Source organism: Podarcis filfolensis (genome assembly GCF_964270895.1).
Source record: "Podarcis filfolensis genome assembly, chromosome: 6".
Lineage (NCBI taxonomy): Eukaryota > Metazoa > Chordata > Lepidosauria > Squamata > Lacertidae > Podarcis > Podarcis filfolensis.
In genome coordinates, this window is record NC_139609.1 from 74462728 (window position 1) to 74487980 (window position 25253).

The following is a 25253-nucleotide window of genomic DNA, read 5'->3' on the forward strand; positions in this document are numbered from 1 at the left end:
AAGCTCTACCAAAAGGAGACCGCTTGCAGATAAGCCCTTTTACTCAGATAGCTGAGAACTACCAATAGTTTTCCTTCCCTAATTTTAGTCAGTGACAAGAACCACAAGATGTCAAATTCATGCTAATAAGCACCAGGAAAACAGGTACCTGCAGCCTTCCGCTTTACTGCTTTGTTTCTCTTCAGCTCCAAGCCAACAACGTCGCAGAGAGCAGTTAGCTCAATGAGTGCCAGTGTGGGAATCTTCTTCATATCCTGCAGAGATAAGTCTCCAATCCTGGTCACTCCCAGCCTCCCCTTGGGAATCTTAAATTTCTAAAGCAAGAAAGACAAGGGAATGGAGATTGGAGTGACATATCAGAGTCAATGCAAATTATTATGTCGCTATTATTGGTGATTATTATCATAATTGTCAAATCTCAACCACAGGAATCTGCTAGGATATAGCAAAGTCTTGCACTTACAGGTAAACAGCTCTCATCCTTTATCCTCCTGGATTCCCTTGGGAAAGATCCTTTGAGCAGGATGGCTGCCTGCTCAGAATACGCAATTTCCGTGCTGAATAGCTCCTCTCTTGCAGAGCCTCTCAGTGGCGATGGGAAGTCCTGGGTTTCCGTTGGATCTGCTAAGGTGGGTGGGATGTAAAGGTGCATTCAAGATTTGCAACACAAGATGGACCTGAACTTAAATGCATAATTATAACAGACACCTGAATTGCATGACCGTCTTCACATTTAGACTGAGCACTGACCACATTCTGGTCCATTTGAAGAGCTTATACCAGCCTACTCAAACCTGGAGAATTTCAGATGTTTTGGACTACAACTCCCATCAGCACAGCCATGCTTGATGGGACTGACAGGAGTTGTCGTTCAAAAACATCTGGAATGTGTCATATTGCGGAAGGCAGGCTTATGCTAAGATATAAAGCTGAGCACGCAAGGCAACTGAGAAGTTAAAAATCATCTGAATTTATATCCTGAAATGCAGCTAATCCATTGCTAGTAAAAATCAAGTCTTTTTACCCAAATAGGCAATTTTCTGTAAGTGACAAAGCTACAACAAGGTCTTTCGATTTGCAAATCTAGCTGCTTTTGAAATGATGTTACAATGCAGGCTATTCCCATGTTTTAGGTCTGGTCTGAGCAATCAAGGCAGCTTGATGAGTTTCACTTTTTAACCTGCTTTGGGTCATTTTTACTTGCAAACTGACATCACAATTCCCACAAAATTTCCATTAAATTCCATTAAAATTCCATATTCCACACTCCTGTTTCTATAATATATCAAAGGTTCACATGGAGCTTCACCTATCCTAAGTATGTTGAATGAATGAATCATTGCCCTCTGTGACAATGGGAAAGCAAGAATTAACTAAACTTGCCTTGCAAAATGCTGTATAACATTAAGCCTACCTACTGCTGTTCCTGTATATGCCTACTCAAAATTAAGCCCCATTCAGTTCAATGGGACATTATTCCCTGCATGTACGGGACTGCAGTTTTTTGTTTTTTTTATCATTACAAGTTCCTTTGCATACTCACTGTATGGTTAAGGAAGGAAGACCTATGCAGCTTTTAGTCTTATGTTGGAATCCTAGACTTAAGATTTTTAAATGATCTATTCCCTTCTCTCTACCCATGACAATACAACTACTGTCTTACCTTTCTGGATGTTGTTTGACGATGCAGACTTGCGGTGTGATCTGTCCATTTCCAAATTTGTCTCTGGCTCAGTCTCCTACATGCAGGACAAAGAACATAAATGAAGCCACATTCCATGAAATCTATTAACAGAATACCAGGCGTACTATACCCTAGACACGGGGAACATACAGCAAAACAGAAATGTGGGAAGTTGCCTTATGACAAGTCTGACAAAACTAGTCCACCCAGATCAGTGCTGTCTAAACTGAATTGGTAGCTTGTCTGATTTGGAGACCTCAGAGACTGAACCTGGGAGCTTCTACACTCAAAACATTTCCTCTACCAACACAGCTACAGCCCTTCCTCCCAAAATAAAGAAGGATGTCTCACTGGTCACGGAGAAGAGGAAGCTGGGAATATTAAAAGGAACTCGTTGTCCAGAATAAGTGTTAGAATTTTGACATGCTCCAAACTCTCACTGCTGGTCAGTGGCATAATCCCACCAAGAATATGCTATTGTTGGTAGGTATTAAGTACAGCTTTTTAAAGTAGAACTTCTACCAGCTTTTTGAGTAAAACTCAAAATGAATAGGCAACTGCAACACATGAAGAATGAATCCCCTTTCTTGAGCACATCCACGTATGGGATATATTTTCCAATGCCTAATGGTTATGAACAGCTAGATCCAACCTCCATGCTTAGGCAGGATTCCTGTCAATATGGAATAATTTCAGCCAGTTCTTTTTCCCCAATTCAAAACTGCTTCCAACTATTCATTATTATAATTGCCACACAGTGGTTCATATTTTCTAAGGGAGGTACACTAGATCTTATGGTACAGCAGCATCAAGGTATAGTTTCAAAGAGAGGGACCGGGAACCCATCCCACCTGAAAGCCTTGTCTTCCCACCTGGAAATTATGAGCTCTAATTTCTATGCTTAAAAGCAAATGGCATTCTTTGCGTAGCTGGGTGGTGTCATGATTCCTGCATTTGCTTCAGTGCTTCACCTGGGAATTAAGGTTCTTTGCTAAGCTCTATTTCAAATTGAACACTGATGTCATACAGCCATAGATCAAAGCGCAAAAAGCGGATCAGTGCTAATGCAAATCAAGTGAGACAACCTGAGTCAGAGAAGTTTCACTGTTCTCTTTTTCCTTCAACAAGACCTGCAGACGTCCCAGGAACACAGTAGCTATGGGTCAGTGCACAGAAGGCACGCTATGTGATGCTGAAATGCTCCAAATTCTTAGAGAGTCACTGAACAATCTGGGTGTGTGGCACTCAGCCACCAGGTTGTTTTGTCAACCAAAAATAGATTACTCAAGGTGGGGTGCAAAAGTTCTAAAATTAAATCAAAGCTGCTAGGGGCAAAGGAAACAATTCTTGGTATTTAACCAACAGAGATTGCAGAAATTCAGACAAGTCTTGATGTCCTGTAACTGGCAGCTCATGGTTACAGCTTAGAGCCCAGAAGTTGTTTTTTCAACAAATTTTTCACACACACAAAACAAATCTACTGTGAGTTTAAGTACATTTCTCCCCCAGGGCACTGTTAAATTTGCTTAATATTAGGACTGTAAACTCTACGGTTGTTTTAAAACTGGGTTGCTCCATCAACTGAACACCCACTGGGTGAGGCTGCAAGTTAAGGGCACACTTGTCTGTTGTTGCTTTTTAAAAACACTTTCAGTTCAGGTGTGATAGTATAATAGAAAAGCAAAAAGGAAAGTAAGAGAGAACTGTATGCCCACATCATGAATATTTGTGCAGCAGAGTTCAGCCCTTATCAGGTTGAATCAGGATACCTCTGTGACTGTACAGTAGTTCCATGATTGTATTTCAACTCCATTCTATTAACGGAGGAACAAGAGCTGGAAAAGTGGGGTCGGGGGCCTATTGCAGAGCAAAGCATGTGAAGTAAACACACCGCAGAGCCAACCACTCCAAAGATGTCTCGGACATCACGGACAGGCTGCTTGTTCTTCTTTCTCCGAGAGCGGGTGTAAGTGTCAAGCCGTCGCTGCACAGCCGCCGCCTGAGTCTTGGTCAACGTGGAAAGCAGGACACTGTTGCCATTCTCTGCGGCGTGGTCCCCAATTAGATCCGAAAGCCCTGCGTCTTGGAGCCATTCGGCTTCGGCTTCCCCTTCTGAGAGGCACAAGGAACAAGGAGGAAGGCAAGGTCAAAAAATGAGAAGAGCCACAGAGTTGGTAAATCCTAGTAGGCTAGACTGCCCAGCTCCCAGCCTTCTGGCAGGTTACCATGTTTATCCTAGCTAGGTTCAGTTGTCACCTCCCCAAAACCTGGCCAAGATGATGTGTTTAACAAATGCATGACAGGCATAATTTCAGCATGTTGAGCTTTTCCAAATACAGAGCTAGGGAGTTATGGAAGTGTGTTGAATTTCTGCCTGTCATTCAGCTTTTAAAGGTGCATAGCAGATAAAGTCTTGGGCTACACTAGTGGTCCATCTGGTGCAAACAGACTATGCCAGGTGGTGGTGGTTCTTCACGGTTTCAGGCAGAGGGGTCTTTGCCAGTCCTCCTTACCCAACATCCTCTCTTACTGATAGGGGACTGAACCTCAGAACTCCCATAAGCAAGATATATGTTATGTGGTCCCTCCTTCTCATGAAGAAAAGGAGGCAAGCCAAGGCATTTCCATCAAACTACCTGAAACCACATACCTAGGTGGCCTTCCTTTGAGGTTTCCAAAAGCAGTTACACAGCATCTATCATGGGCAGTTCAACAGCTGGAATACAAAAAATGCCCAAAGGAAACCCACAAAATAATGATGAGTCTATGAACTATCGCTGATGTAGAGTTCTGGAGCTGGACTAAGGAGGCCTCAATCAAGACGGGACAGTTGTGCTCCTAAATCAGGCGACAGAAGAGGGATTCAGCCTGTTTTGGATGGGGGTGACTCCCCTTGAAGAATCAGGTTTGCAGTTTAGGACTGCTCCTGGGTGCAGCTTTACGTCTGAAGAGCCAGGTGGCAGCAGTGGCCAAATGTGCCTCTGCTCAGTTTAGTCTGGTGCACCAGCTGTGACTCTTCCTGGGGAAATATTATCTAGCTAAGGAAGCATATGCTTTAGTTGAAATAGATTACTGCAATGGATTATATGCTCCACATCTGAGGTCGCCAGCCTGGGCCCCACAGTTGCAAGACTCTGAGCTTTCATTGTTTTTAAAAACAAAGCCTCAAGCTCTCCTCTAAAGCAAGCTATGCAGTAAAATATACAGGTACCATTCTAAGCAATTTCTGTAAAATGAGCAAGACTGGCTGATCCCACCTGCCAGCTCTTTTAGCCAAAGTCAGAACTCTGGCTGGTGAGTTGTCTGAACACCAGGTAATAGGAACCCTCAGGGTCCTAAAGACCTGCTGTTTCCCCTTCCCTTTTAATGCACTTTTCCTGCGTCTGTCTTATTTTCTGGGCAAACACTTCAACAGGTTAAGCCTTTTCTCATCTGGAAATACAATTGTGCAAAAAACAAACCTTCACCATGACTGTAGTTTCTCCAATTTTGTGTTGGATATATGTTATGGATATATTTGGTTCTGTCTGTCTGTATGTTCTAGCGTTTTATCCATGGATAAACAATGGTTTTCTGCTGAGAATAAAATTCAATTTCTCTTAAAATGAGGATAATATCCCCAACTATTTTCTATGTGTGGCTGTTCATCTATGCAGCACGTGACACTTCCTCCCATGCTCAAACTTATGATTGCTCTGGAAAACCTCCAATACATTTTAAAAGGCTACTGGATAATGGACTACCTGCAGCAGTCCCAAACAACTAGGCCCTGTGTAGGGCCAACTAAGATGAAGAGAAACAGGCTATTGGAAAAGAGATTATCTGTAGCACCACCTAGTAGGTCCAAACAATTAGGCTTTATGTAGCATCAGCATTTACTGTGAAACTAAGGTGTGTATATACACACACAGACATAGAGTCGTACCTTGGTTCTTGAACGCCTTGTGACTCGAACGTTTTGGCTCCTGAATGCGACAAACCCAGAAGTAAGTGTTCCGGTTTGCTAACATTTTTTGGAAGCCAAATGTCCAACACGGCTTCTGCTGATTCCAATTGAGTGCAGGAAGCTCCTGCAGCCAGTCAGAAGCCGTGTTTTGGTTTTTGAATGTCTTCGGAAGCTGAATGGACTTCCAGAACGGATTCCGTTCTCGAACCAAGGTACGACCGTATTAACACGAAAAGCAGCATACCACCTTCTGTTGTATAGTTGTTTTCTTCTGACAAGCTTTGGTCACAAGCAAGAAATTCCAAGCAAGCAATGATTATTATTACTCAGTTCCTCTTAAAGGCAGAGGTAGTTGTTTCCCCATAGGAGTTTTCATTTCCTCTCCCTTTAAGTCTAGCCAGACATGCAACATACCCCTTGGGGGATGGAACCACAAAACTCGGCATCCATTTATAGCCCAGTTCTTCTTGGTGAAGGAGAAAGGTGTGCGCACAACCGATTATTAATATGTCTGGGTTTGTTTCTTTTTAAGAACCTTATTTTAAAAAATGGGGAGTGGGGAATTAAGGGTACTTTTAAGCATTATTTTCAAAACAAATTCCATGCCCCAAGTTTCACAACAATGAACCCAAACTCCATACCCCTAAAAACACAGAACACAAAAGAGCCCGCAAGATCAGTTCAATGGCTCATCTGTCTAGCATTCTGTTCTCACAGTTGCTGACCAGACAGATGCCTCTAAGAAACCTGCAAGCAGGATTCAAGCACAAAAGCACTCTCCCCTCCTGCGGTTTCCAGAAACTGGTTTTCAGAATTTCAGTTCATCATCTGGGAACCAGTCACATGTCTACAGGGACTTCTTCTGTCCCTCAAACACAGAAGGATTTCATAGAATCACAGAGTTGGAAGGGACCCTGTTCCAAACCCCTGCAATGCAGGAATATGCAGCTGTCCTTTAAGGGGACTGAACCTGCAACCTTGGCCTAACCTACCTCACAGGAGAATTAAATGAGGGAGGAGGGAACCATATAAGAAACTTGGAGGAAAGGGGGGGATATAAATTCAGCACAAAAATACCGTATTTTTCGCTCTATAAGACACATTTTTTCCCTCCTAAAAAGTAAGGGGAAATGTGTGTGCGAATGCAGGCTGTGCAGCTATCGCTGAAGCCAGAACAGCAAGAGGGATCGCTGCTTTCGCTGTGCAGCTATCCCTCTTGCTGTTCTGGCTTCTGGGATAGCCGCATGAAGCCTCTTCAGGGCAGGGAGAGGGTTCCTCCCGCTGCCCTGAAGAGGCTTTGCGTTGCTTTCGCTGAAGCCAGAACAGCAAGACGGATCGCTGCGCAGCAATCCCTCTTGCTGTTCTGGTTTCCGGGATTCAGAATATTTTTCTTCCTCCTCCAAAAACTAGGTGCATCTTATGGTCTGGTGCATCTTATAGAGTGAAAAATACGGTAAATAATAAAATATGCCTTTCCCCCCCTTTAAGCATCTTACTCAGCTGATGACTCCAGTAAACAGGCACTTTTGCAAATTATTCTTCGTTCCCACAACTCAAGCGGAGCCACAGAAACTTTTTACCTTCTGGGGGTTTGGCATCTGTAAGGCTGCATTCATCCGGCTCACATTCGGTACTCTCTTTGATGCTCTCCACCTCTAGCCAAAAAGTATCCATTGCTAAGTTGCTCGAGGAATCTGCCCTGGAATACCTGCATTCTGACTGCAGCAGCTCCGAGGAACTTTTCCGAGGAAAGCGGCTCATTCTGCAAGCGCAGTTTCTAATGAGGAGGGGAAAGGAAAGCAAATGTTTCAGAGACTGAAAGATATCTGCTTGGCATTCATGCTTACTGTGTGCACACACACACACAAAACCCCCATCATTCTCCCAACAAAGATGACATCCAGAAAAAAGATAAAATTCCAAAGTGTCTTATTTTTCTGTTTTTGTTTAGCGATAATGTGGGCTGAAGGATAAAACCGAGCCCAGCCTTTTGACGTGAGTGGAGCTGCAACAATGCAAGCTTCCTTGAACTGTCCTGTACATGACCTAGAAGGGAACACTCTGCGGAGAATGCAAAGGAAGCACCAGAGCTTCTGGTTCTTGGAAAAGATTCAGAGCTGATTTAAGCCTGTGAGAGTCAAAGCTTCCAAAACTTGAAGAGGAAAATCATTGCAATCCCAGGAAAATGAGAGTCTGACCTGGAAGCCTTTTAAATATGGCATGAGCACAGAGGGCCTCACTTCATTGGTCTCTGTGTGTGCCAATTTGGGTGCAGGGTGATGGGAAAGAACTAAGAATTGGTAGCACATGGGGCCCACATAAAACTGAGGTGGGAGCTGAATATATGCTGTAGGCCTTTGACCTTGAAAAAGGCTATTGTTTTCATCTCCTTTCACTTTAAGCCACATACAACCCACTAAAAGCACCCTGCCATACTCAACCCACAGGGGTTGGGTAAACTTTTTCAGCCCAAGGATCACATTGCCCCTTTTGCAAGACCCCCAGGGCTGCAGGCATGCAGTGGGCATTGTTACTTCTTAACTTCACACATGCACACACATACAGTAATACCTCCGCAAACGTCCGTCCCATAGACTGTCCATTTCAGCGAACGTCAGTGGCAAACCTGGAAGTACCAGAACACGTTACTTCTGGATTTCCCGCTCACGCATGTGCAGAAGCGCAAACCACTCTGCGCACGTGCGCAGAGTGGCGATTTGTCGAGCGTCCCTTTCATCGAGTGTCCGAGGCTCCGGAACAGATCCCAGACTCAGGTTACAAACACTTCGGGTTACAGACTCCGCTAACCCGGAAGTAGTACCTTGAGTTAAGAACTTTACCTCAGGATGAGAACAGAAATCGCGCGGCGACGGCATGGCAACAGTGGGAGGCCCTGTTAGCTAAAGTGGTACCTCAGGTGAAGAACGGTTTCAGGTTAAGAACGGACCTCTGGAACAAATTAAGTTCATAACCAGAGGTACCACTGTACAGTGGTACCTCTAGTTGCGGACACAATCCATATACACCTCTGGGTTTGCTGCCTTCGCAAGCTGAAAAGACGCAACATGAACCTAACGCAGGGGTCAGCAACCCGCGGCTCCGGAGCTGCATGTGGCTCTTTTACACCTTTGCCGCGGCTCCGGGGCGGATACTAGTGAGGGGAGGAGGCGCATTGTGCGCCCTGACACTCCCCACTGTGGCGGGCGCTGTACTGGCTGTGACGTCGCATGGGGGCGGTGCGTGCGTTAGTCACGCACCGTCCCGACGTCACCTTCCCGCCCGCCCGCTACATTGTAAGGGGCATACACGCTGGTCACTGCATTGAAAGGGGGCATGTACGCTGGTCACTGTTTTGAAGGGGAGTGAAGAACACACTCACACAAAAAAGGTAACTTGTTAATTTAACGTTTATTTCTATGAGGAGGAGTAATTCTGAGGGGTCAAAGAAAGAAATAATAAAAAAGTGACAAAAAAGTTATTTTTATAATGATGAGTTTTGCGGCTCTCAGGTTTTTTTCCTTCGGAAACAGGTCCAAGTGGCTCTTTTTGTCTTAAAGGTTGCAGACCCCTGACCTAACGCAACACGAGGTATGACTGTATACCACACACATAAAGGCTATTAGCAGTATGCCTCTGAATACCAGTTGCTCAGATATGGAGATGGGCAGAGCGCTGTTGCACTCATATCTTGCTTCCGACACACATCTGGTTGGTTATTATAAGAACAGGAGGCTGAACTAGATGAGTCATTGGCCTGATCCAGCAAGCTCTTATATTCTTAGCACAGTGCAGTCACAGAGCCCATCCCAGAGCTCAGGTGACCCATCTTAAATTCCCCTCGTATTGCAGAAAGGCAAAGAGGAACCCCTCCATGCTGCAATGGGGAGGGAAATCACAGTCACGTGAGGAGGAAAACTTGCCACAGCCACCTTCCCTTTGGGGGCCAAAAAATTGCTACAAGATAATGATATATAGTCAAACTCACTCAAGAATGATTAAATCATCCAGAATGATTGTATGCTATTTGCCTCCTTAATTCATTTGAAACAATACGTCTTGAGGTCACTTACTTCAAAGCATTTGTAATTCATTTCCCACTGAATTCAGCTTTCATAAAACCTGCCTAAACTCACCCACAAATCCAAACTTTTTATTATTTAATGATTTATACCAAATCAATAATTTCGAATGCAACATACATACACAGTTAAGGCAATGCAGCAATAAAACACAAAATGAAGCCGTCAAAATCAGGCAGGAAAAGCCTCAGCATTAACAGGAAAAGTCATCTATCAATGCCATCATTCCATCCTGCCAAAAATTTTGGAAAGTAGGGCAGGTTTCACCTGGTGCCTTGGGAATAGTAGGGTGAGCACCAGGCAGAAGTGTTTGCAAGAGTTACCAAAACTGACAAGCCATACTTCTGAAGCTGGTGGAACTCAAAAGCAGGACCTCATCTGACTACGTCTACACTTTGATAGGTTCATCTGCGAGTAGGTGGTGCTTCAGATAATCTGGGTCCTAGGCTATTTATGGTTTGAAAGGCAAACAAAACAAAGCAACGGTACTGTGCATTGTGCCTGGAAACCACTCAGGAGCCAAGAAGGTCTTTCAATACTGACAATATTCCAACTTCATAACCTTCCTCTCCCATTTTGTTTCTGAACTTTCTTCACAAGCAGCCCGTGTATAATGCATTACAACAGGCATTTCAAGGTTCTGTTTGATTTCACAATAATTGTTTATTGTCTTATTGTCCCCTTTTCTGATGGTTTTTTTTTTTTAAGAAGGGGGAATAATTAAGCAGTGTAGAAATATCTCAAATAAATAAATAACATTAATATAATCATAATCCAATGTAGGCATCGCAAGGCATTGGTAACTGTGTCAAGATTGGTATTTCAGGAGACACCACCATGAGGCAAAGATAGCACATAAGCAAGCCATAACCAAGTTGAGCATATGTGGAGACAAAGCTTTACTTCTACAAAGAGTGAAGTCTCTTGTGCCCGTATCAGCTCTCCTGTGAGATAGCCCTAAAAGGTGTTCTCCAGAGCTCACAGCTAGTTCTCTGACTTAGTCTCACACCAACACTCCAGCTTCCCTTCCCTTGATCCTTTTCACAGGCACAGACCCAGATGACATCGTCCTTAGCTGAGGTAGGGAGGGCAAGAAAGGTATGCCTCTACTAAGAAGGATGTCATGAACCAGGGCCCTAATCCCACCTCCTCAGCGAAAGAGGCCCAAGGAAGTGCCTCACTCTCACACCTGAAATAAGATGTGCTGCATAGATCTTGTGCTGTGCCAAAACTGTCTTCCAATTTCTCTTCACCTGCAAAAGGCGTTTTTGTATTTCTGCCTCTTTTGCAGTACACTTAAGAATTTGCAAATGTTTGATTTATCCGACGCTCTGCAGTTTCTCTGGCTGCACACCGTTCCTGAACAAACAAACAAACAAAAGACCCATGGGAGAAATTACCACATCACATCATCCACTTTTAATTGAAGTGAAAGAAGCCACAAAGGTAGCTCCTGAGTGGGAAGGGACAACAAAACAGACCCCCCCCCCCACACACACATTGTGCTGAGGAGGTAGCACCCATCATTGAAATCCAGTACCATAGCTACCAGCAGGCTGCCGTCACCTCCACACTCAAAGGTTCCTAAAGTAAGCAGTTCCCCATTCACAGTGAAATCCTCATTCATGGAGCCAGCCACTTGAATCTGCTAGTTGTCAGAACAACGTCCAAATTCAATTTGCTCAGCTTTCAGTAACGCTCAAAGCTCTCCATGCTGCTCCTTCTGATTATCAAAGACCTAAACTTGACTTTGTCTGGGCACATTTCTGGAACCTCACTCATAGCGGCCATCTTAGAACCCAACCCTTTGCTGCCAACTGACTTTCATATTGGAACCAGACTCGCGTTCTCTGGCCTTTCTGGAATTCGACTCTGGCCTGGCCCAGCTCTGCTCACTGGAGCCAGGGCATGACTTTGAACCTAGAACCAGAGCTGCCCCACCTGTGCTAGACTATCTCCCCAGCAGCGATCGCTGCCTGGAAGACAGGCTGAGCCTTCCAGCTATTTGCTAGTTATTGGGAGAGCATCTTACCAGCCAGCCAACAGATAGCTTTAAAAGTCAATGAGATAAATCCTTGGAGGATAGGGAAATCAATGGCTACAACTATATGCAAAATCCAGCATGCTCCTGGGGAACAGCAGCAAGAGCAGGGTTAGTGCCTTCATTTCCTGCTTGTGGGCTTTCTCTAGGTACTCGATAGGCTGCTACAGGATAAAGGACAATGGACCAGATTTTTAAGGATGCTAACCAGGCAGGACAAAACTTCTGCTAAGTACTGTGCCTCAGTTATTCACTTCCAATTTTATGTAAACTAAAGTACTCCTGGTAGGAAGATGTAGGTCATTATCACTCATTAAAAAGATACCCAAATTTTAAACCACCACATCCTATGGCAGGGGTCAGCAAACTTTTTCAGCAGGGGGCCGGTTCACTGTCCCTCAGACCTTGTGGGGGGCTGGACTATATTTTGGGGGGGGGATGAACGAATTCCTATACCCCACAAATAACCCAGAGATGCATTTTAAATAAAAGCACACATTCTACTCATGTAAAAACACACTGATTCCTGGACCATCCGTGGGCCGGATTTAGAAGATGATTGGGCCAAAACCGGCCCCTGGCCCTTTGTTTGCCTACCCATGTCCTGTGGCAATGAGTTACAAGGACTAACCATGCATAGAGAAGGAGTGCAACTTTAAACTTGTTGCATTTCAATGCCTTTGCTCACTAATAGTAGCAGTCACAGAAGAATCTGCTTTGTGCTACATTTTCAGAGAATTATGCTTCCAAAAAAAATTGAACACACACATACGCACACTTCAAAGTTGCTGTTTCTGATATAGATTAGAATCTGCTATGTTTTATGGAAACACAATGTATGGGATTCAAGAAATACTTTGAAAAATATGCAACATCTGGAAACATGGAGGTCGTTGAATCAACGTGTGCGTCAGTGAAGTTAAGTCGAATTCCCTTTGAAGGCAGCAAGGAAGGAACACTGAGTGATCTCTGGCGAGGAGCAATTTAGATAAAGTGTAGATTATTTTGGCAATGAATCATTGGGGGCAGCTGCTACAATAGCACAGTGGGGAAGAGGGTTAGAAGAAGATGACTAAATCAAGTTCACTTGAACTCTCATATTTTAATTTTCAATATTTTTATTTTTTAAAAAAAACCTTACTGCGTAATCCAAACTCCTGTCAAGCAGAGGAAGGTCACGAACTCACCAGTGGTTCCCAGGCTGGCTCAGCCCTTGCCCTCTCTCCAGATGCTCCATTTCCAGGCTTTATACAGAGTACCCCAGCAGTACCTCTGCCTGTGGCAGAGCAGGGATCATCATTCCATAGGCAGGGAGCTGTTCTGAGCTGGGTGAAGGGATAACTTCACCCTACCCAACACACATGAAGTCGACTATGGGTTTGGATTGCACCCTTAAGTGCTGGCGTTGCGTTGCCCCCAATCCAACAACCAAGTCGCATATAGCACTGCCCTCATTTCTATGCACTGATGCTTTAGGAATAGCATGTATTACACAGCAGCATTTTTCCTGTAGCAAATGCACACATTTCGGAAGTCAAAACCTGGGCCTGTCAACGCTATGATAACAGCCTTTACCAAAGGTGTCATGGACTTTGAAGACACTCAAACTCAGGACGCAAGGGAGAAACGTGCTAGGAGGAAGGCACGCTTGGCAAATCCACACTGTGATCAGCTCCCGCTCGTAAACCAATGTCCCCACTGTGGAAGGACGTGTGAATCCAGAATTGGCCTCCACAGTCACTTACGGACCCATTGTTAAACCTGTGTTTATGGAAGACAATCTTACTCGGCTACGAGTGATCGCCAAAGAAAGAGAAGAAAGAAGACATAGCTCTGCCCTGAATCTCATTATATGTGCTTAAGGACCCAGAACACAAGTGGTTAGCTGTTAATTTCCTATCCAAACTGCTTTCTTCTTCTTCTTCTTCTTCTTCTTCTTCTTCTTCTTCTTCTTCTTCTTCTTCTCAACCTGATTTGTGGTGTGCCTGTAAGAAATTAAGTCATCCAAGCAGATGAATCCCATACATGTTATGTCAGATGTAGTGTTCAAAGAAGATTACTCCCAGCTAGGGGTGCAGAGAATTGCAATCTAGGGCTGTGTGTGCATTTTACTACTTACTCTATATCCAGTGTACTCACTCTGCTAGTTGAAGTCATATACACATGATGGTAACCACAAACCATATCATTCCTTCACTTACTGGAGATCTACTGCTTTTGATGTGTCCCCCCCCCTAACCCGCTTCAATCCAACTAGAAAACTTAAGCCACATTCACATCAAACTTAAGACATATGTGCACATTTGAGACAGCAATCACACACATGCTCATAAGTGCACATGTGCAAATGACAGCTTCATGAACAGGAGTTCGGGGCATGAGTGTCTGAACAGGCCGTGCACATTGGGTGATGATGATATCCCCACTTCCTCTTACGATGTGTACAGCACCATGCAAATATGACTTGAAATGCAGAAGGCGAAAACAGATTTGCTGCATTTTAAGCCACTAACCCTAGTGGACATTCCCAGTTGTTAACCCAACATTAGAGCCCATCAAATAACTTTCAATATTCATCACCGAAAAACAGACCCAAAAAAGGGGAAAAGATGCACACAAGGCCAAAATATGCCCTTTGCACTGGTTACTGACCAGTAAACATAAGCCAAGGTTGCTATGCAGTCGGTTGTTCCAAGGTTGAATCATTCCACCCAAATAGATGCTCCCCGCCCCCGCAAGCTATTGGATTCCTGCCTTGTGTTTCTCAACGCCCTTTCCACATGGAGGATGGAATTAGACAGCCTTCCAGTTCAGCAGCTGTGTTAATAAAGAGCATTTCCTCTTATTGTTCTCAACTGCTTTAAAGGGTAGACTTGCTTGCCACAAGCAGAAGCCAACAATAATGTGATCCACTTTACAATGGTTCCAACTTAGATTGCAATAAAAACGGAAATGGTGATGGCAGCATCTCAAAGACATCCACGCCAACGACAATGGAAGAAGAAAATTCTGAATACTAGAGTAATCTCTAGGAGCAAAGTACCTCCACTGTCAGAGGCAGTCTACCTTTGAATGGCAGTTGCCAGGAATCACTATTGGGGGGGAGTGCTGTTGCATCTGACTGGTCAAGGAACAGGATGCTGACAGGGAACAGGATGCTGAACTAAATGGTCCTTTAGCCTGATGCTATCAGAGCTTAGGCAGAAAGGATTTATTCAGACACAGCTGAGCAAGGAGCCCGGTGAAAGCTTGACCACTCAAGTGGATCAGGCAACAAAGTTGTGTATACATAGTACACACACCACACATATAACCAGGTAAGGATTTGGTAAAGAGGGGCGCCGAGAGTTGGAGGAAGTCAGAGGAAATGACAGACAGCTTCAAGAAATTCAGCTCTTCCGCCAACCTTCAACTAGTCTCTCAAGGTCAAATAATCAGTTAGCAGAGACAGGATGGATGAAAGGGATAAAAAAAAAAAGAGCAAGGGGGAGGGGGTTAATGAAGTGGGAAACTAAGTCCCTCTTTAATTTGCTTCCAAGTTTATGCCTGGAGCACTCTCGTTGCAATAACGGATTGTACTAAGCAATTACTTAAGCCTACATTGGCCTGATCAACTGATACAAGGACTCCCTTGCAGTGCAAAAACTTTGCAGCAATAACAACAATAATCATAAAAGAGGTGGGGAAACCAGCCAAGTGAGAAAGCAGGCAGATATGTGCCTTGGAGAGTTAAAAATTGGAGACAGTGGAGAGAGAGGGAGGGAGGGAAGGAAGGTTGGGGTGTGCAGATCAACAGGGCCACAGGCAAGGGGAGATATGGTGATAGGGCAGGAGTGAGTAACATTCCCTTGTGGGGATCTGGGCAGGACCTAGTAGCCAAAATGAGAAGCAGCAGTGGATCCAACGCCTATCTTTGTACAGTAGGATACTTCCTGCCCATGCAAAACACAAGAGGGTTCTACACACACACACCCCTCTATTCAGCAAGGAGATGTCCAGGGCACATTCCAGCCAGGCAAAAAGCAGGGCTTACTTCAGATGATGCCACAGTAACTTGGCTGTTGTATAGAGATCTCCACATGAAAGATTCAAAGCACATGGCATCTCCCAAAGAATCCTGGGAGCTGTAGTTTGCTCTTTACAAGATCTACAATTGCTATAGCCCCCTTCACAAACTACAGTTCCCAGGATCCTTTGGGAGGTTGCCATGTGCTTTGAATCTTTGGTACGGAGATCTCCACACAACAGGTAGGAAACTGGCCTGACCTAGCAGGCTCTTATGCTTTTACAGGCTTTTTTTTACATGGAAACCCTCTATTTCTGATACAGTTGCATGCAACAGTATTAAAATCAAGAATGCAAAAGGCTAGCAACTGCTAAGGACCTGTTCAGTATAGGTGCTGTATTAGAACAGAGTGTGGAGATGACAGCCCATTATCTGCAACCAGGACTGTTGCCTCTCCACAAACATCTGCAGTTCCCAGAGGCTACTGGTGCAGCCTCTGGCACTGTTAACACACAACATGCCAAATCTTGGCTTAGTAGGACTATGCATACACAGAATCGCAGAATTGGAAGTGACTCTATGGCTCATCTAGTCCAACTTCCTGAAATGCAGGCATATGCACCTGTCCCATGCGGGGTTCGAACTTCTGGGCTCTTAACATTTGTTCACTGTACCAGTGGCCTGGTTCACACAGCACGCTAAGCTAAACCTTGGTTTTGTGAGATTGTGGGCTCCTGTTTGGGCTCCAGAGCAGATTTGCTCCTCTCAGATCCTTTTTGCTGCCAGTTTGGCTTAGCATGCCACTGGAACGGAGACTCAAGGTTGTGTGAAGGCAAACCATGGCTTTGCTTAGTGTGGAGCACTAGGGAGTAGCAAAGCGGATGCGACTTCCTCTCCAGGAGTCTGCACATTTGCCTGGTCCTGCCAAGCTAAAGTGTGGCTTAGTACCGTATTTTTTGCTCTATAAGACTCAGTTTTTCCCTCCTAAAAAGTAAGGGGAAATGTGTGTGCATCTTATGGAGTGAATGCAGGCTGTGCAGCTATCCCAGAAGCCAGAACAGCAAGAGGGATCGCTGTTTTCGCTGCGCAGCGATCCTTCTTGTTGTTCTGGCTTCTGAGATTCAGAATATTTCTTTTCTTGTTTTCCTCCTCCAAAAACTAGGTGCGTCTTATTGTCTGGTGCATCTTATAGAGTGAAAAATATGGGTATATTGTGTGACTCAGCTCAGGGAAAGCTTAAGAATCCAGTTGAGACACAAGCAAGCTTGTGGACTTGACTGTTGTCCCCACACATTGCTTGTTTTCTGATTTCACATTTAGATGCATCTCTTCCTTCAGGTCTTGGGAGGTAACTGATTCAAAGAAATGGTTCCCTTTGCTGCTGGAATGCTGTTTTATGATGCTTATCTGCTTTATGGTTTTACATTACAAGAGGCCAGTGGAGGTTAGTTCCTTTTTAAATTGCATTTTATCCTACCCTTCTGAAGACCTCAGAGGAGCATGCTCAGAGGACCTGTTGATGGCATTTTACCATTGTACTGTGGAGAGTGTATTAACTTATGGTCTGTGTGTGTGGTTTGGGAGCTGAACAGTCAGGGGAAAAACAATGCTGTCCAGGGTTGTAAAGACTTCAGAGAGAATAATTGGGTGCACTCTTCCCACCTTGGATCAAATCTACGCTTCCAGGTGCCATAAGAAAGCTGCAGAGATAGTGCAGGATAGTGCGCACCCCGGAAATGATCTCTTTCAGCTTCTGCCTTCTGGAAGAAGGTACAGGGTTATAAAGACTAGGACTAGCCCCCTGAGAAACTGTTTCTACCCAAATGCGATTTTGGTTTTAAACACAGTATAAGGAGTCTCTATGGGAGTATATTGTATTTTAAAATGGGGTATCAGAGTTTTTGGGGGGCTAACCAGGTTGGGATAGCTGGGATAGCAGGCTTGTTGGGTTTTGAATGTTTTGTGTAGATTTGTCAATTTTGTTGTTCTGTATGGGACAATGACAATAAAGATTATCGACTTCCGGGTTAGCGCCATCGGCGAATGGCGGAGTTCCTCCGACCGGAGGAACTGGCTCCGTGGAAACTGGGTCTTCCCGCCGCGGCGAAGGTGGGGACCCGCTAGAAATCCCAGGTGGAGGAAGCCTGGGAACGTGGGGTTCGGCAGGGCACCAGGAGCAACCCCCTACTCGCGGGGAAACCCCATTTTGGGGCTCCGGAGCGAAGTGGGGCGAGCGGCGCGGTGCTGCGAACTGATTGCTACTTTCATGGAGGGAAGCCGCACAGCCATCGCCGGAGAGCGCTGATTTTTTCCTGTGGACAATTGGACTCTAAATAAGTACCCATGAGTAGAAACGGAAAATTGGATCAAGAAACATCCTAGTTTGGCACCGAAGCGGGAAGGTTTAAAACAGGAAGTCCGCCTTCCGCTTTTTGTAAATAGACTGAAGCAAAAACCTTGTAAGCTAATAGCCTGGAAAGTCATTCGTAAAGGTCGAAATTTCCTTCATTTATAACCACTAAAACCCCCTTGGAAGCAGGAGAAAAGGGGGGGGGGATTTTGACTGTTCAAGCCTGCAGGAGAGGGAGTAAAGAGAGATAGGTTTCCACCGTCTCAAACCTGGGAACGGGGTGTCAGAGACAGAAATTGTCGGAGACGTTCATTGACTGTGAATGGAACACTTTGACAGATAGCTAAAAAGGAGAAACAAACTGATTCCAATGTTGCCTTTTGCATTCTAAAGAAACAAACTATTTGAAAAATGAAAGTAACTTTCCTTTGTTGGATATGCTTTAAAAAGATGGACACAAATAGAAATTGTCTCCTCTAGAGGGAGCTTGCTAAATTGTTGCTGCAGTCTACTTGGGGACTTTACAGCTGCGAGATTAAGATCGTGGGACCAGTCTTTTGACCTTGAATAAAAATGTGTTGGGAGGAAGTTTTGGTGCTTGCTTTTTGCAAGACAAATGCTTTGTTGGAGCAGTTGCATGAGAAGGTGAATTTGATGAATGAGAAGATGGATTTGATGACTGTTGTAGTCAGTAAATGCGGACAAACAGGGAATACTGACACAGAAATCATACAGGGACCAACTCAGGAAACAGGTTCGACTAGGCAAGTGCAAGGGCAGATGGTAATGGAGGAGGTTGCGGTTGCACCTCAGGTAATACAAATGGAGAGATCCGAGGCCCTGCAGGAGCATAAGCCGCTGTTTTTGAAGATTGAATTTGGAGTGGGCCAGGGGGAGCCTGGAGCTGAGGAGGCTCTTAACTTCGGAGGGACTTCAAAATATGCTGCTAAATATTTTTTGGATTACACTGATGACTGCGGGGAGTGGGACTGTGGGGAAGGGGCTGGTCTGATGAGGGGAGATGGAGATAATTATGGGCTGGAATCCCCCAGAGACCTACTCCTCAATGAGAGAGGAAAGAAATTAAGAAAGAGACCAACAAAAGACAAGGAAAAGTGCAAGTATAAACAAGAAGAAGAAGATCTGCAGAAGGGGCATGGAAGAGATTTAAGAGCCTCGGACATAAGGTTACCAGGTTGATGGACTAGATGGAATGGACAGTAAGGACTGACATAACCCGAGACCAGGAAGAAGGGACGTTGGATGAAAATTGGAAGAAAGTCTATAAAGAAAAATTTTTATTTTGGGAATTAATGTAAAATTAATGAATATTAGGGAAGATGTTGGAATGAAACTATCTGGCTTTAGTATAAATGATATAATGAGTTATGTATAAATAAGTATTAAGTTTTAAGTTCTAAGGTTTTTACGATAAGATAAGGTTAAATAAATTAAGGCAAACTGAATAACAGAATATGGTGAAAGATGGAAAGGTTCTGCTGAGATAATTAATAGGTTAGACTGTTAAGATAAACTATTCAATAAAAATTGAGAAAGATGGAAAGAATTTGCTGAAACAACTAATTAAGCTAGAATACAAAAAGGGAGGTGTGAGGAGGTCAAGGAAACAAGCAAATGAAAGATAAAGATATGTAATATGGGATTTGTATTTTTTCTTTTTTTTTTTCCTTTGGTTGTTGTGTTGTTGTATTGGTTTTTATGCATTTTTTCTTCCTTTTTTTCTTTTTTTTCTGTATTCTTGAAACTCTTAATAAATATTATTTTTAAAAAAAGACAATAAAGATTATCGTATTGTTCCACTCTTCTACCTCCCTTCATGTTATTCTCACAAACCCTGCAAAGGAGGTCAGTCAGAATACGGGCAAATGGCCATCCAATAGTTTTAACAGATCTGAATGCAGATCTGAATTCAGGTCTAATTCCACTCTATGTGGCTCTTGCATGCAGCCACTAGTTCAACAAAGCAACACAACAGGTTAAGAATTTCATAGATCAAAATTCCAATACTGTAGATACCTATTTTCAAATGGATGTCAAGGAACATTCTATCTATCACAGAGTGCTTTAATAGATGTTGAGATTATACCCTGATGGCCAAGCTAAGGTATCTCATTAGAGCAACAGAACATAATTTCTTTCTCACACACATTTCCTGACTGAAATAAATGACAATTTATTCAACATTGTAGAACGCAAGGCTGATCCTTGTATAATAGTTATGACTTCATAATTTTTTGAGAATGAAAATGAAATTGTTTAATCAATATATGTGTGACCACTGATTTTGAGCCAAGGAATATAGCCATATATGACCTGTGGCTTAATGGAAGCTCTTTCTTCCCTTTCTCCCTGTTTGGCGTTATTAATTATGACTGGATTTTTCTTTTTATCTTGGTGAATTTCCTTGTAAAATAAATAAAACTCCAATAAGTAGACATGCTCAAAGCAGGGCTCTGAGGTGTTCCACAAACGCCAATTCAGTGTTAACGTGGATGGAAACTGTTAGCGTAAAAGGATAAAAAGATTAGGCAATGAACGGGGAGGTGAAGTAATTGTGTAACAGCCACAGGGCAGTTCTCACCACTCCCAGTTCTGTTTTTCCCTATATGAACTAGGGTGGCTGTTGCCTCTACAGGCACAAATGGCATTCAGTTTCTCAACATCTGTGGCAACTAGGTCAACCAAAAGGAGAGCACCTGCTTATCAAATTTATGAGCCAAGTCAAAATCAAAGGGTAGTAAGACAGGACTACCTTCACTTCCAAATCAATGTATCAAGCAAAGAAACCAAGTACAATGGCATTGGCACCTGCTAATCGTAACCCTGACAAGCTACCGTATTTTTCGCTCTATAAGACGCACCAGACCACAAGACGCAACTAGTGTCTGAGTGTCTGACTCCCCTGTGAGTGTCTGAGGGCCCTGCTCTTGCCACTTACCATCTGGCCTGGGGCGGGGCCTGAAGCCTCAAAAGGACTGCTCGGCTGCCCAGGAGGACTCCCCTGTGAGTGTCTGAGGGCCCTGCTTTTGCCACTTACCATCTGGCCTGGGGTGGGGCCTGAAGCCTCAAAAGGACTGCTCGGCTGCCCAGGAGGACCCCCCTGTGAGTGTCTGAGGGCCCTGCTTTTGCCACTTACCATCTGGCCTGGGGTGGGGCCTGAAGCCTCAAAAGGACTGCTCGGCTGCCCAGGAGGACTCCCCTGTGAGTGTCTGAGGGTCCTGCTCCTTCCTGCCACTTACCATCTGGCCTGGGGTGGGGCCTGAAGCCTCAAAAGGACTGCTCGGCTGCCCAGGAGGACTCCCCTGTGAGTGTCTGAGGGTCCTGCTCCTTCCTGCCACTTACCATCTGGCCTGGGGTGGGGCCTGAAGCCTCAAAAGGACTGCTCGGCTGCCCAGGAGGACTCCCCTGTGAGTGTCTGAGGGTCCTGCTCCTTCCTGCCACTTACCATCTGGCCTGGGGTGGGGCCTGAAGCCTCAAAAGGACTGCTCTGCTGCCCAGGAGGATTCCCCTGTGAATGTCTGAGGGTCCTGCTCTTGCCACTTACCATCTGGCCTGGGGCGGGGCCTAAAGCCTCACAAGGACTGCTCCTGCCACTATCTGGCCCAGGTGGGGCCTCACAGGGACGGTTGTTGCCACTGATGCTGCTACTGCCCATGAGGACCCCGAGGGGCGCAGAGTTCTTTTTAACATGTTTTAAAATGTTCCTTTCCCTTTAGATTTTTATATATGGGGGTGGGATGGATGTTTGGGTGGGCTTGGGAATTCGTTAGATTTTGATGAATTTGTAATTTTTGCAGTTTTTATTTGTATTGTTTTATTGTTTTCTGGGTTGTTTTGTTTTTTGTTTTTATTGTTTTAAGGTTTTATTGTTTTAGGCTGCGAAAGAATAACATTAATTGCCATCAATGGAGGCTACTATGAGGCTTGGGATTGCTACCGTGGAGGGGCGAGGGAGGTATGGCGGTGGGGGCAGATGTTATAGGCGAAGGGGATCGAGATATGGATATGCTCGTACCCCTTCCAATCTGCGCCTCATCCCGAGGGACGAGGGTAGGGCGAGCAAGGACTACTCACCTCCGTCACTGGTGCTGTGCAATGCCAGGTCTATAGGCAACAAAACCGCCACCCTGCGAGATTTCTTTATCTCGCAGGGGGTTGACCTGGCTTGTGTGACGGAGACCTGGGTGCGCGAAGGGGCAACAGTTACCTTAAGAGAGATGGCGCCCCCGGGTTTCTCCGTCCTCCACCAGTCACGGACTGTGGGCCGGGGGGGAGGGGTGGCATTATTAATCCGGGAAGATTGTTCTTTCAGGGCTCTACCATCACCATCGATCCCCGGCATTGAATGTGTTGGCCTAGTGTGGGGCTCCGAGGAGAGCTTGGCTGTCTGGCTGGTGTACCGGCCACCTAGCGCACCAGCAGCCACCCTGTCAGGCCTATTGGAGGCGGTGGCCGGCTGGGCCTTGGAGTTCCCTAACCTATTGGTATTGGGGGACTTCAACATCCATGCTGATGCCACTCCCTCCTCACAGGCTCTGGACCTGGTGTCTTCCATGGCGACACTAGGGCTCTCCCAGTTTGTTTCGGGCCCCACACATCAAGCAGGCCACACGCTGGATTTGATCTTTGGTGTAGGTATAGATGTGATCATGTCTCCTTCGATGAAGGTGCCATGGTCTGATCACTACGCTCTGAAAGCCAGGATTGACTTTCCACCCCCACCCTGCTTAGGTGCCGAGCCGATTTGGGCTCGCCCGCAGAGGCTGATGGACCCTGATAGATTCCGCCAAGCCTTGCGGGACCTTGCTCCCCCTGGCGACTCATTGACTGAGCTTGTTGAGGGCTGGAATATCCAGCTCCTGGCAGCCATCGATGAGATCGCACCGAAGCGCCCTCTGCGACCCCGCAGAAACCGGGCTCCCTGGTTTACCGAGGAGCTCCGGAAAATGAAGCGGGACCTCAGACGGCTAGAGCGAGTATGGCGGGGTGCCCGTGACGGAGCCTCAAGAACATCTTATAGGGCTTTTATGAAAACCTACGAGATGGCGGTGAAGGCTGCTAAGAAGTCTTACTTCTCGGCCTCCATTGCATCCGCTAGCTCTCGCCCGGCGCAATTATTTAGTATAATCAAGTCTTTAACGTCCCTTGAAGGACAGTCAAATTTAAATAACAATTTGACACACGGCTGTGAGGCATTTGCGAGCTTTTTTGCGGAGAAGGTCTTGTTGCTCCGCCATGACCTCCCTGCCAATTTGGATACAATAAAGGAACTGGAGGCCCCTCGACTGTCCTCGGGTCCAGTATTGGACCACTTTGACCAGATATCCCCAGCCGATGTAGACAGACTCCTCCGAGCTGGAAAGCCCACCACCTGTCCTCTCGACCCGTGCCCGTCTTGGCTGATTAGAGCGTGTCCAGACGAGGTGCGGGCCCTCCTGGGGGATATCATCAATTTGTCCCTTGGCACGGGGACATTCCCAGGGGAACTGAAGGAGGCAGTGGTGCGCCCGCTCTTAAAGAAAACATCATTAGATCCTTTAGATCTATCCAATTACCGCCCGGTTTCGAATCTTCCGTTCCTGGGTAAGGTGATTGAGAGAGCGGTTGCTGAACAGCTTGGTGGGTTTCTGGATGAAACATCGGCTCTGGATCCATTCCAGTCTGGCTTCCGCGCTGGTCATGGGACCGAGACAGCTCTGGTTGCCCTAACAGATGATCTTCGTAGACAGCTGGATCGAGGCGGGTCGGGGCTGCTGATTCTTCTAGATCTGTCAGCAGCTTTCGACATGGTCGATCATGAACTTCTGGACCACCGCCTTGCCGACGTGGGGATCCAGGGCACAGTCCTTCAATGGCTGCGCTCGTTTCTCTCTGGTCGGGGACAGAGGGTGGCGCTTGGGGGGGAATTGTCATCGCGCCACTCCTTGGTGTGTGGAGTACCTCAGGGTGCGATACTCTCCCCAATGCTTTTCAACATCTTTATGCGCCCCCTCGCCCAGCTTGTCCGGAGTTTTGGGCTGGGTTGCCATCAGTATGCCGATGACACCCAACTCTATCTGTTGATGGATGGCCATCCTGACTCGGCCCCAGACACACTGACCAGATGTCTGGAAGCTGCGGCTGGATGGTTACGTGGGAGCCGGTTGAAGCTAAATCCTTCGAAGACAGAGGTCCTGTGGCTGGGACGGGACGATATGGGATTGGGGGGGCAACTCCCATCTCTTGCGGGGGCGCAGTTAGTGCCAGCACCGTCCGTTAAGAGTTTGGGTGTAATCTTCGACACCTCCCTTTCCATGGAGGCGCAGATTGCAGCTATAACAAAGGCGGCATTTTTCCATCTCCGCCAAGCTAAGCAGTTGGCTCCTTACCTCTCTCGCCCTGACCTAGCCACTGTGATCCACGCGACGGTCACCTCCAGACTGGATTATTGTAACTCGCTCTACGTGGGGCTGCCCTTAAGACTGACCCAGAAACTCCAGCGGGTGCAGAATGCTGCAGCGAGACTCCTTACGGGGTCTTCGCTGCGAGATCACATTCATCCGGTGCTATATCAACTGCACTGGCTCCCGGTGGAGTACAGGATCAGGTTTAAGGTGCTGGTTTTAACCTTTAAAGCCCTATACGGCCTTGGACCCTCGTACCTACGGGACCGCCTCTCCTGGTATGCCCCACAGAGAAACTTACGGTCTTCAAATAAAAATATCTTGAAGGTCCCAGGCCACAGAGAAGTTAGGCTGGCCTCAACTAGAGCCAGGGCTTTTTCGGCTGTGGCTCCGACCTGGTGGAACACTCTGTCACAAGAGACTAGGGCCCTGCAGGACTTGACATCTTTCCGCAGGGCCTGCAAGACAGAGCTGTTCCGCCAGGCCTTTGGCCAGGGCACAGCCTGACTCCCTCCCTCGGCAATCTTCGCGGAGCTCTGGCCCAATAGTGGCCAGTGGCTTGAATTTAATTAATTTTATAATGAATGATTTTAGAGTGTTGTTTGTGTTGTACTTTTGTATTGTTTTATTGTTGTTAGCCGCCCTGAGCCCAGCTTCGGCTGGGGAGGGCGGGATATAAATAAAATTTATTATTATTATTATTATTAGTTTTTGGAGGAGGAAAACAAGAAAAAAAATATTCT

The 25253-nt window shown here is 45.8% G+C and overlaps 1 protein-coding gene across 2 annotated transcripts in view; it reads right to left on the reverse strand.

Moving 5' to 3' along the window:
• Positions 1–25253, reverse strand: part of ARHGAP40 (Rho GTPase activating protein 40) — a 45359-nt gene that overhangs the window by 14241 nt on the left and 5865 nt on the right. Inside the window, exons 2-6 of one of the 2 annotated variants that reach the window (XM_083618669.1) lie at positions 7211–7407; positions 3576–3796; positions 1664–1739; positions 464–624; positions 149–314 (exon numbers count right to left, since the gene is read on the reverse strand). In XM_083618669.1, the coding sequence (XP_083474795.1) occupies positions 149–314; positions 464–624; positions 1664–1739; positions 3576–3796; positions 7211–7407 (821 nt within the window). The remainder of the gene's footprint in view (positions 1–148; positions 315–463; positions 625–1663; positions 1740–3575; positions 3797–7210; positions 7408–25253) is intronic. The other variant, XM_083618670.1, reaches the window with a different exon arrangement.